We start from the raw sequence: 12355 nt of genomic DNA on the forward strand, positions 1-12355 counted from the left end.
TTGAGGTCTTCACCAGTTTGTGAGAAAACATGTTTGTGGCTCTCTGGCCACAGAACATCTGTTGAAACATTCTGACCACTTTCTGCCCTCAGTGGGAGCGAAGGTTTTAGTAGTACCTGGTTACAGCAATCGATTCTCCGCCACGTCATTTGGTTCCTTTACTTCTATTTGTATCTAGTGTAAACACTTGAGGGATGTGAGTATTCTACGTGGATGTCTGTAGTGTATAAATGGCCTTATGATACTGTTTAACATCAAAGGCAAGGAACAAGCACACGTTCTCTCACTATACCCTGTTCATGTATTTGTGCTTTTCTCCATCTCCATGAAAAACACTGATTGAATTTTTGTGCCAGAAAGCTCCCTCCATCGGATTACACACCTTTCTTTTTATCTAGCTTCTACCTATCATCTCAAACCACCTGCATGCTAGTGGCTTCCTCAGCCAACTACCTTATTTGCTAAGAAGTTCTTCTTTGCCGTTTGTATATGCCTAAATATTCACTTGGTTATCCACCTGTGATCATAGACACTGGTGTAACGTTCGTGTACTGGTGCAGTTCAAGCAGCTGACATGACAGCACCAGTGGAAGGTGCAGTGGCAACGTTCAGTCACACTCTCAGTCCGCGTTTTAAACCCACGTCCACAACACAGCAGTTCACATCCATCCAGGCCAGGAGAAGAGCTGTTGCATGTTCTCCCAGAAGTTCCTAAAGTGCCAGTTTTCCCATTGTAGGAACAGAAGTTTGGGGATTTCTCAAAATACACCAGGTCCATGGAAGAGGGGGGTTTGTGAGCTGGGTTTTCAGGCTCCAGATGTTGGGGATCAGCTCTGTGAGAGGCACGGTTGCTTCCCTTGTTGGCATAAACAACTCTGGATGCACCATCAAACCGGTCCTTTAGGAAGTCTCCCACTGTTCGAAAGCTGGGCAGGCGCATCCAACAGGTGCGTACGGTACAGGAGCCTGACATACCATGGCACTTACACTCTTGACGCATCTCTGATGACACAGTCTGCAGAAAGAAACACCAAAGATTACTGATGAAGTCACACAAGGTGGAAATCACAAATTAATTTCAAGCATGTGAGAGTTTTGATAAAAGCAGATGATTATGGCAGGTTTGAATCGGAAGTTCTCACCATTCTTCCGGCTTCGTTGTTGTGCAGGTTGGTGAGGTATCGCAGATCCCTGCCCCTTTCGCTGGAGTCCACAAACTCACGACTAAACATCCGGCCAAAGTCCACATTATCACTGCAGCCCCCCCAGTGCCAGTCTGGCCCCCCAGGACCTCGACGGCGGTAATCACATGTGCAAGACTCAATGGCTCCCTCTGAGCAGGAGCGAGCCACAGCATGGGTCACTCCTGCACTGGTAATAGCAAATACAAATGCTGTCTCTCGGCAACCTGAGGACACAATATCAAACCCTCCCTTCAGAACTTGATCCAGCCTTTTAAACTTTGATTTGCCAACATGTATTCTGAAAGTATTCAGACACAGAGCCATTTAAATAAGTACAGGAGATTCCATTACATCCTGCCCAAAATTGTCCAAGACAAGAGAGACTCACCACGATTGACGATTTTGCCAAAAACTGCAGGGCTGTGGGTGGTCGGGCAGTTCCAGCGGCGGTTGCGGAACTGCCACTTGCACTCCTTTATGGCGGTGTGCAGCCCAGCAGCGATGGCATGCAAGATGCCAGGATTCTGCCGAATCAGCCGCCGCTGGCGTCGACTCAGTAGGGCCAGGCTCGGGTCCAGGACCAACTGCACGTTCTTGGAATTGGTGAGGAGGTTGGATGAGGAGGCCACATTGACAATACCCCTGGCAAAACACAAGGACAAGGGAAGCCAGAGTCAAGGAGCTGTCAGTTTACACATGTAGCTCTTTCAGTGGCCTTCTAAACTCTTAAACTGATGTCCCTTGGCATCTTGTGAGTGTTGTACCTTTAAGATTACAGTTTTCATTATGCACCACAATAATAAACAGTGACACATGCTGTTCCAAGACCATGAGGAGACAGTAAGTCTCTGAGTCGAAAGGCAGGTTTTTGGCTCGCCAGACTATATTATTTTCTTCCCTTTGTACATTATAAATCACTTGGCCCTCATTGAGTTAGGATAACCTATTGATTTAATTATTATAATATGTACCCAAATTCCTTGGTAAAATATTCAGCATCAGTCATGGGTCAGGATAAAGTCAGTATCACACAGTGAGACTGAAGCAACAATGTGGACTGTGTAGCCTATAAATCACTTTCTGATCATGTTTTCTCTCCCATGTAATAAACCAAAAGCTGAAGAGAAGTGAGCCACGCTCTTCAAAACATTAGTGTGATGGTTAGAGAGACAGTGAAGGTCCAATTCTAACAGTGGGTAAATGTAAAATACAAAAATCTAAAACTTGTTATTTCCAACTTTCCCTGAGTAAATAATACAGTACTAGTACTACGTGAGATGTAAATAAAATACTAAAGTACTGATTAATTGTTATTATTATTATAATAGTAAGTTTTGGGGTTTGTAACATGTTCATGTTCCTGACCAAAGACAGCACCTGCGCTGCTGGACCACTGACCAGGGCTTGAATACTCTTATTCTCATGGTCAGGTTTTTACAACATTGCCAGTGTTTCTGTGTACAGGCTGCATCATTTTCCACTTTATTTGCTGGCGATTTCTGTGAGATTTCTGCCTCAACATGATTTGATTCATGTGCAGGGTAATGGCTGTGTCTCCTGTTAAGCATTATTATCCGGGAAAGCGGACGAGCCTTGGCCTGTTGAAGGGCTGACCCAGACAGTTGTGTGGTGACTCCTGAGAGCATTAATAATAATTTGCTCTTTTGGATCTTTCCTTCATCCCATAATTCCGCGGTGTCGTTTTCTCTAGTTGTTTCCTTGGATTTCAGCCGATTTTTTAAATATTTGAAAACGCACTGACGCTGTGCGCAAACGCTGCCCATTTGATGATACCGCAAAAATGACAAAATCTTTCGTTAAATCGTTCCCTCAACAAACCCAACCCACAGTTTATGGATTTTTAAACAAGCACGGCAATATTCCCACTGACGTAAAACTATGGAGACCCAATTTTATTTGTGTTTTCCATAACAAAATATTGTGCAATCGCCTTTTGCAGTTTTCGCTCTATAGAAAGAGAAATGCACAGCGATAGATCAATACGGCCCTGCTTCAAACCTTCAGCTATAAAATCTAAATTTAATTCAACCCACATGACTGAAAATGTTGTCTCCTATTCAAACCACGCTGCCCAAATGACAGAGGGCAGAGGGAGTAAAAAGAGTAAAGAGTAACCCTGAATGCACCACAAATAAAATCTGTGGTGAAAAACTAAAGGCCAATTATTACAAATGTTATTTGTTCATTATCAAATAGACACTATGTTAAATTTAAACACGTTACATATATATTATAGGAGCCATTTAGAAGTGACAGCTATATCCCACAACCTTTAATGTCATGCGGCTGCACTTTTTCTTTTTTTTTTCAAAGGCTCGACTGAAGTTGTGAACGGTGCCAAAACCCATTATTTGGAGCATGCAGTGGTGTACAGTACAATAAAACACACTGTACGTGGTGGCGAAGGGATTTCAATGGCAAGATGCTTATAACGGAATGAGTGACATGCACATTATGCTGTAAACTCACCACCACCGGCCGCTGTTGTTGACGGCCCCTGTGCCTGAGAGCGACGACACCAGCAGGATGCAAGCGGCTTTCACCCCTAACAGCAGCGCCAGACTCCTCATGGTGTCTTCAGGTCAACCGTGAGAAAGACAACGTCAGCTTCCAATCTCAGACAAAAGTTATAGTCTAACAGGTAGTCATGAAACACTCAAGCACAAATATCCACATTTTACACTTCATCAAAATTGCCTTTAAATAAACTATGCAAACTATCGCTTAAAACAGAATATTTATTATAATTGAATCTCGAATTATTGTCAAAATGGAAGTTGGATGCACTCACCACTTCAGTCCACTGAGAGGGCTCTAAAGGTGAGAGAAGCAGGCAGCCCTTAATTGACTTCAATGGGTCTTGAGTGGAGACAGGTTGCTAAATAATGTGAAGTGTCCAGGCAGGATGCTTCTGCTGCTGCAGTCCTCTTCACTCTGTCTCTCTCAGTGATGCTCTGCACGGCGCATTGAACGCGTGGGACAGTCCCGAAGACTTGATCCCCTCGGTGACTGATAGGCAACACATTCTTCTCTTATTGAGCGCTACGAGGGGAATAAAAAAGGGATTTGCTGCTCTCATCTCCCTCTGTTTTTTTCTGAGCCTTTTCAATAGGATTGGAGGGAGGGATAGTTAATGCTCTTCATAGGGCGCACAATGAATAAGGAAACACAACTGGGTAGAAAGGAGAAAGGAAGAGAAAAAATAGGGCAATCCACAGTGTTGCGCATATTACTTGTGGAATCTCGCGGTCGTCACAGAATCGATCCCCTGGAAATGTGTGCAGCTGGAGCTGGAGTAAATTTTTCCCCCCACCGACGGTGCGCTTGCTTCCACTTCCAGAGCTTGCAGAAAAAAAAAGGGAGAAGTGCTCCTGAGGCAGGGATGTGTTCGTATACAGATGCTGTGGGTGCGCCCCGGGTTTCGTGCTTCACCGCTGCTCAAAGCTGGTGTCACGGTGCAATACAGTTAGAGCGGAATATGAGCCATCTAAAACTGCCCTTTTTACCCGGTGGTTGGATTAGCCTACTCCCTAACCGCATCTCCTCCTCCTTTCTGGAAACGCGCTCTTAAAATGTGCAGTGACTAAGGACATTTCTGTGCCTTTCGTTTCCTTCTTCCACTAATCCTTTTTACGTCTATGACATAATTCCATCCGTTTAATTAACTATATACTGCTAAAAGCTGGGTTTTATGAGAACCCCTCCATATAGTTTATAGTAATTTATATCAGTCACAATAAACAAAACAATTATCACCAGGCTTTATAGCCTAAGACTTGTGCCTTAATCTTACGTCTTTCGTGGATGTAGAGACATAGTAACAACAAGGTCTTAGTTTTACTGTATCTCCTCACTGCCTGCTGGCTACTTAAATGTTTTTTCGAATGCGGGAGAGATGAAACAGGCCCACTGTCTCCATCCAGAAGTTTGATACATGATGAACCAGGAAAGAGGGGGACGAGTAAGAATAAAAACCATTCCAAACATCTGGCCTGCAGACCTCCCTCGACGCACATGTAACCCAGTGTAATCACAGCTTGTGCCACTTTGCGGCATCTCCATCTGAGCCCAGACTGGAAGAGCAAACGTCAGTGTCCCCAAACTTCTCCATGTTGGTTCACGGCTGAATGTTTCATTATGTGACATGTATCTGCTAATTTGCATGCTCCACATTACTCACTGCAGCGGTTGTAGGTTGAACAATTTCTATCTCTTTGCCTCAGATGACAGTAAAAGGAAGTGGGCTTTTGTAAAAAGGCTTTAATGACAGCCATCCTACGAATGCTCCAGCTTTATATGAAGGTGCTCAAACGGGTTTCCTGGAGCAGTCATGCGACACCGAGCAGATTAGGGCTTCAATCCGGATAAAGGGGGCCTTTTATATACAAATCAACTTGAAATCACTTTTAAGCCACTTAGATATACACGCCAAGGCAGAATGCTAATGCACTTTTCATTGCTGCAGCTTATGGAATGGAAAGAGATCAGATGAATTGGTGTCACTGTGCGAACCGTGTTTGAGGGGGGTTTTAACTTAATTTCATCAAAGTGGCCCACATGCGGATCCAGTAGCACTGTTTCTGGTTTTGTTCTGTTTATTAAATTTACTCAAGAAAACACTGAATTAGTTTGATAATTAGTTGTCTTCTTAAATTATGTGATTGACCTGTTGATTGGGTGGGGACGTTTGTTATCCTTACTTTTAATAATCACAATCATTGATTAGATACTGAGTTGCACATCTCACTCAAACAAGTGCGCGAAGAATGCTTCCAGTGACATAGGTCTGGTGATTATATAATAATTAAGATACTAGTAGCATAAAAGTTTTATAAATCCAGCAACCTTAGTTTCCTCACGCATCAAGTACCAATTTTAATGAAGCCACTCTTTACAATTTACAACTGGATTTTTGTCTGAGAACGCGATGCGTTAATGTTATAAAAATAATCCCAAAAAACTGTCACTCCCCTAATGTATTCATATCATTTTATGCTCTGAAATAAAGACTTTGAATTGACAAAGTGAAGTTGTTTCAAACACAACAATGAAGAACAGCCGCTGTGGTGGCGGTGGGAGGAAGGGGGGACCACATGACTAAAAACAGTATTGTTGGAGGGTCTGTTAGCGGAGCCGCCTGCCTGCTGCTGCCTCCCTGTCGTACAGTGGAACCGGCAGCACTCCCCTCCCCCCATTCATCATTTAACTCACCCCTTTATGAACAAAAATCTTCCTTGACTTTCCATATTTTAATCTACTGAGCTTTCCTTTGTTATTCCTCTCCAAAAGTGGAAATTTGTGCTGCACAAACCACCAACTCACCCAAAAAGCTGGTGTAATAAATTAATATTTCTATTTATAATTCCATAATAATACATTTTATGGTATTCATTATTTTTAATTATCTATACACATTTTAAACCGTTGCTTTGAAAGTGGTGCCTGTGCGTAAAAGTTTGGAGACGTAATTTTACGCTTTACGCATTCTCAAATAATAAAATGATCAACTGGTGATCCAACTTTCATATTGGCCAATATTTTGCAAACAGCCGCCTGTAGAGGCATCTCCTCCTATCCCCTCCTTCTCTCCCCCTCCCGTTTACTCTCGCCCCCGAGCTCCTCTGTTCTCCGTCTTCACTCGTCGGTCGTTTGGCGGTGCATCGATAATACTCCACTCTTTTTCTTTTTGTTATTCTTATTCAGAACAAGACTTTATTACGAGTGTTTTAATGTCACGTCGAGAAAGACGCTTAACGAAATGGAGCTATCAAACAAACTCCGTTGGGACCAATTCCTGATTTTGGCAGCAGCACTTATGTCACCTGCATTAACGTAAGTGCACTTGAGAGCGCCAGGAGACTTGATGTTACATGCGGGTTCTTCTACATGGGATTCATCAGGAGTTAGAGAAGTTGTAGTGTATTGCCTAATGTAGGATTTAAACGCACATTTCATATTTTGAGTTAAAAGGTAAAACATCTTTGGTTGATTCAGTAAAAATGCTGAAACACCGGAAAAAGTCTTAACTAATTTTTCCAGCCTTTGATACGTTTTAATTATGTCATAGAGAAGTCAAACTGTTGTTATTTGTCCATGTTTTTGGCAATTTACTTTCTGCTTTTGAGACTGCACAGCTGGGTGATCTGTTCAGAATTATATTTTGCCTGCTTTAACCAACATCAGTAGTAAATGCTTGTGCAATTGATTAACACGTTTTATTATGTATTCAGCAAATCCCTAAGAATGAGACACAGTTTGCAGTATATCCTTTTTAAATCTTTACTAGTTTTGTGTTTTTTAACACCTCCCTATGTCCACATACTGCTGTGGATTTGAGTGATGAACTCCTTACTGGCTCTAATGACCCCCCAGCCACTCTCTCTCTCTCTGTGTCTCTCTATCTCCAGGGTGCTGTGTAATGATATTCTCAGCCTGAAGGTGGCAGGAGATCCAGTGCTAACTCCTAACTCGGTGTGCCTGAGGCTGGCAGGCCTTAGTAAGCGTCAGATGCGGATGTGTGTCCGGAGCCCCGATGTGACAGCTTCCGCTCTGCAAGGCATCCAGGTGGCCATCCACGAGTGCCAGTATCAGTTCCGAGACCAGCGATGGAACTGCTCCTCACTGGAGGGCCTTGGGCGGCAGCCCCACCATAACACCATCCTCAACAGGGGTGAGAGTCTGAGGCAAGCTAATTATGGTCAAAATGTGACTCGGGGTTTATAGGGGAAGGATGTAGGTATAAGAAATGATTCTACGCAAAGATGCAAGACATTTCAATAGAGCTACACAGTTTATTATGTTCAACTGTGTGTGTATGTCCTGCTCCCAGGTTTTCGTGAGAGTGCCTTCTCCCTGGCCTTGTTGGCAGCAGGTGTGGCTCACTCTGTGGCTTCAGCCTGCAGCATGGGTAAGCTACGGGGTTGCGGCTGTGAGGCCAAACGTCGCCAGGACGATGACAAGATCAGGCTGAAACTTACACAGCTGCAGCTGCAGACCCTGCAGAAGGGTGGGGTAGGCATTGGCATGACACGGTCATTACCCTCAGAGTTAAACGGTCGCCATGGTGACATGCCTGCTAACCTGCACTCCAACCACCCCTCCGCCCTGCTAAAGCCTTTACCAGATGAGCTGAGCTCCATGCAGGACACCTGGGAGTGGGGAGGCTGTAGTCATGATGTCCGTTTCGGGGACCGTTTCTCCAGGGACTGGCTCGACTCCCGTGGGTCTCCCAGAGACATTCACGCACGCATGAGAATGCATAACAACCGGGTGGGACGACAGGTGAATAATATGCCTCCCCACTGTGTTCTTAATCTTCACAGAGTGCAGCCTAGTGCTTCACTGGCATATATCATCATCAGGGTCATCACTGTATTTCTGTCTTGACTGAATTATTTGCCTTTCTCTACACAGATAGTGACGGACAACATGAAGAGGAAGTGCAAATGTCATGGCACATCAGGAAGCTGTCAGTTTAAGACCTGCTGGCATGTGTCTCCAGAGTTCAGGCTTGTGGGCTCCCTACTCAAAGAAAAGTTTCTGTCAGCCATCTTTGTCAACTCCCAGAACAAGAACAACGGAGTTTTCAACTCTCGAACAGGAAATGGTGCCAGCGTGGGCACACGGGGACTCAACGGAGGTCGTCGCCGAAGCATGTCCCGAGAGCTGGTGTACTTTGAGAAGTCTCCTGATTTCTGTGAGCGTGATGCCTCTGTAGACTCTCCGGGTACACAAGGACGTATCTGCAACAAAACCAGTCACAGCACAGACAGCTGCAGCTCACTGTGCTGTGGCCGCGGACACAACATCCTGAGACAGACTCGCAGTGAGCGCTGCAATTGTCGATTTCACTGGTGTTGCTATGTGCTGTGCGAGGAGTGTCGCCTCACAGAGTGGGTCAATGTGTGCAAGTAGATCCAGGCTCTCCCTGTCCCTGCTGCCTTTACCCATCCAAGACTCAAGATGGCAAACCTCTCCTTGTGTAACTCTTCCCGAGAATCTCTTTGTCCCCCCCCTTTTCTTTTCTTTTCTTTTCTTGGGCCATCATCTGGGATCTATTTTCTCTTTGTAGCCGCTGTTATTCTCAAAATGCCAAGTCAGAGATTGAGGAGGTGACTCATGTCATTTGTCTTGCCATGGTCTGTTTAGACGCTGCCCTCTCAGCCATGAAAATGGCCTATACCCCTTCTTTCCTATCCCACAAAACAAAGATGATCAGTGTCTACATGCCGACTCTTCCTATTGTACAGTACTTGTGTATTTTAATGTGTACATGTATATTTGTAAATGTATTAATATTACTATTAATATTAATATTGTGTTGGATGTCTATTTGGTTACAGTTAATGTCAGACTGATGCTGGTTATGGGAACCAGCGCTGTTGGACAGTCTCAATCCAGTTTATTTTACATGTTACTGAGCTCTAATGATCTCCAAGATAGTTACTCCATTTGTATATTTTGCACCTGTAACTAAGACAGATCATGGGTACTTGTTTGGGAGCCAGTAATAAAAAAGCGTTCTTGGGTTTTACTAATAGAAAAAGACACGACAGAGAGCGGTGTTTTTTATGGTTTTTGAAGGACTGATACACGATAGAATTCCTTCTCACAGAAGCAGCAAGAGAAAAAAGCCCACGTGGGACTATAATCAACTTATCAAAGCTTGTATACTTGTAGGACTCAAGATGAGAAGGGTGATAGACCACTCATGGAAACAAAATCAGTCCTTCAGTCACTTTTTCTCATACAACTATAACAATACTAATTACTTCAAGAGTGGTCATTAGTGGTGATGTTTTTTATGATCTATCAATATTATGACAGGAATATGCTCACTCGTGATATAACTGTGATGTGATGTGTCATTTTGCTATGAAATCATGACTGAGATCTTGTTTTTCCTGTGCTTGCTTTTTTCATCGGTCCGAGCACTGCTTAGATTCTTCCCACATGTAGTAGATGTCAAAGTGAGAGATGGACCTGCTTTAGTCTTGAGCTGATGCTGAAGGGTGTGTGTGTATGTTTGAGTGTGTGCGTTGGTTGCTGTGTAAATGGGGGGTAAGCTCTGAGCACTACAGATTTGGGAGGTGAGAGCCTTTTTTTATGGCCACTTCATGCTGAGAGAAGGACTTTTTATGGCTGCAGGATATTGTTTCCTTAAAGTATGACTTTTATTACTGGAGAGAAGCATCAAGAGAGCATTGAGTGGGGGTGATTATACCAGTCTTTGCTGTGTGAGCATCTGAGGGGATCATCTGTCCACAGTTCATAGCCAAGGAAGGGACTTAGTGAACCACGTGCCATTGGGCCACTGTGTCCACGTTACCTGGGTGACAGACTACACAAACATAAACACAGGCACAAAAGGCATGCGTGCATTTATATACAAATGTACTTAAATGTATAAAGACTGGCAGTGATGAGCAATCAAAAACATGACTTCTGGTGCACACTCATGATCTGTCAGAACTCCTAGAGATGCAAGTGATTTGCATGCTCATTCTAGTTACACTGCAGATGTAGTGAAACGCTGTCAGCACCTGACTGGATTTATGATCGCAGCATTTCTACATATCTTGGATGATCCAAACTGTCTACACGTGCAGTCTACTGGGAAAACCTGTTCTGTCATATAGGATTTAATGCTAATTAAGTCTTGTTTGTACGGGTTTAGGTAAATATCTCTTGTCTCCTGAGGAATAGCGGTGCCAGTGGCTGAATCAACTGTTCTGTCTGTTTGGTATTTAGCTAGGGAATAAAATGGAGACACCAACCTGTGTGGAATGATAAAGGCCTGGATTTCTGGTTTGCGTTTCTTTATTCGTTTATCATTTCACCCTGAAGCTGCACAAAGGGGAATTTCCTGTCACTGTTTCTCCCATGTGTGAGACAGAGGTTGGTGGACAGTCTGGGACTGCTTTCTTTCCCTCCCTGCGCTCTTTTCCTCTCCTTCCCGTTCTCCCCCTCATCGCTTAAGACATAGACACATGTGTAGCAACACATTGACTGCCCCCCGAGTAATGACAACCAGACTGGGCTGAAATTAAAGAGAGGGAGGCAGAGAGAGGAAGTTAGGAGAGATAAAAGTTACCCACTTTGATTGACAGGATGATTATATGTATAAAGTAAGGCGATTTAGTGTGTTTAGTTGGATATAAAGATAGAGAGAAAGATCCTTGCTGTACTTCGGTAGAGATGCAGAAGCAAAGGACAAATGGGGTATGAAGAAGGGGGTGAATAAAGTGTACTCTGTATAAATACATGCCTCAAAACATCTGCTTCTCAACTCCCCTTTCATTTTTGATGTGGGACAGGCAGAGAAGGAGAGCGGGAGAGAAAACACAAGGAGCCCAGAACATCAAAGCCCCTGCCCTCAACGCGCAGGCCCTCATTAGTTCAGCTAGCAGAACCAACGAGACTTGTGATTGTATTTGCTGGGGTGCACGCTGGCAGACACTTCAGAGGAAAGGCTCCTTTAAGTCATAACTCCCCACCCCACCTCTCCTGCCACCACCCAAGCCTGCTGTAACCCCCCTGTAACCCTCACTATACTCCCCATGCACAGAAACTCGGCATGCTTCCCCACCATCCACTCCACCCCGTAATCTGGTCTGCAGCTGCAAACATCTGCTCCCCTCTTTATTCCTCTGCCTTCACCACTGAATTGATAAACACATCTATTACCGGACCACTGACTGACACGCAACAGAGAGAACGAGTGAGACAAATGTTGGGTTTACCTATGACTGTGCAGGGCTGGTTTCTGGTGATGTGTCATTTAATGACACACACTTTTATTTATTTATTGTTCATGATGGTTTATGGGTAGAAATATACACCTGAAAATGAAGTGTGTACCTTTATACATATTGTCACCTGTAAAACCTGCTAGAATATTGAATCTTTTTATTTATTTATTTATTTTTTGGCTCCTGTCACCTCATTATCTGTGACACACTGCTGCCAGGAAGTATCACCTGGCATCCTGTTACACTGAGCCATTTATTTATTCATTAAGACCATTCCTCTTTTAATTATTCAGGCATGTTTGCCTACAGACTCTTCGTTACTTTTCCGTTGTTGTGCACCTGTAACAGGCCAAAAATACTATTTCATACCAGGAGTTTATCAGCTGTGTGAATCATGTC

At 43.9% G+C, this 12355-nt stretch overlaps 2 protein-coding genes across 2 annotated transcripts; one reads left to right on the top strand and one right to left on the bottom strand.

The window, feature by feature from the left end:
- Positions 1 to 523: 523 nt before the first annotated feature.
- wnt1 (wingless-type MMTV integration site family, member 1) lies at positions 524 to 3775 on the bottom strand. The gene is made up of 4 exons (XM_026368378.1): positions 3675 to 3775; positions 1573 to 1826; positions 1143 to 1408; positions 524 to 1015 (listed from the first exon to the last, which is right to left on the bottom strand). The coding sequence occupies exons 1-4, from the start codon at positions 3773 to 3775 to the stop codon at positions 524 to 526; spliced, it is 1113 nt and encodes a 370-aa protein (XP_026224163.1).
- Positions 3776 to 6963: 3188 nt separating this feature from the next.
- Positions 6964 to 9119, top strand: wnt10b (wingless-type MMTV integration site family, member 10b). Its single transcript, XM_026368377.1, has 4 exons — positions 6964 to 7037; positions 7613 to 7875; positions 8035 to 8486; positions 8619 to 9119. Exons 1-4 carry the CDS (start codon positions 6964 to 6966, stop codon positions 9117 to 9119), a joined length of 1290 nt encoding a protein of 429 aa, XP_026224162.1.
- Positions 9120 to 12355: the final 3236 nt, after the last annotated feature.

Source organism: Anabas testudineus, chromosome 7 (assembly GCF_900324465.2).
Source record: "Anabas testudineus chromosome 7, fAnaTes1.2, whole genome shotgun sequence".
Lineage (NCBI taxonomy): Eukaryota > Metazoa > Chordata > Actinopteri > Anabantiformes > Anabantidae > Anabas > Anabas testudineus.

Excerpts from the sequence above, each read along its gene's own strand:
- wnt10b (XM_026368377.1), top strand. The coding sequence starts at position 6,964 with ATGGAGCTATCAAACAAACTCCGTTGGGACCAATTCCTGATTTTGGCA. Across the intron at positions 7,876-8,034 it reads TAACACCATCCTCAACAGGG|GTTTTCGTGAGAGTGCCTTC; the intron begins GTGAGAGTCTGA and ends TCCTGCTCCCAG. Across the intron at positions 8,487-8,618 it reads ACAACCGGGTGGGACGACAG|ATAGTGACGGACAACATGAA; the intron begins GTGAATAATATG and ends TTCTCTACACAG.
- wnt1 (XM_026368378.1), bottom strand. The coding sequence starts at position 3,775 with ATGAGGAGTCTGGCGCTGCTGTTAGGGGTGAAAGCCGCTTGCATCCTG. Across the intron at positions 1,409-1,572 it reads TGGCAAAATCGTCAATCGTG|GTTGCCGAGAGACAGCATTT; the intron begins GTGAGTCTCTCT and ends TTGTGTCCTCAG. Across the intron at positions 1,016-1,142 it reads ACAACGAAGCCGGAAGAATG|ACTGTGTCATCAGAGATGCG; the intron begins GTGAGAACTTCC and ends TTCTTTCTGCAG.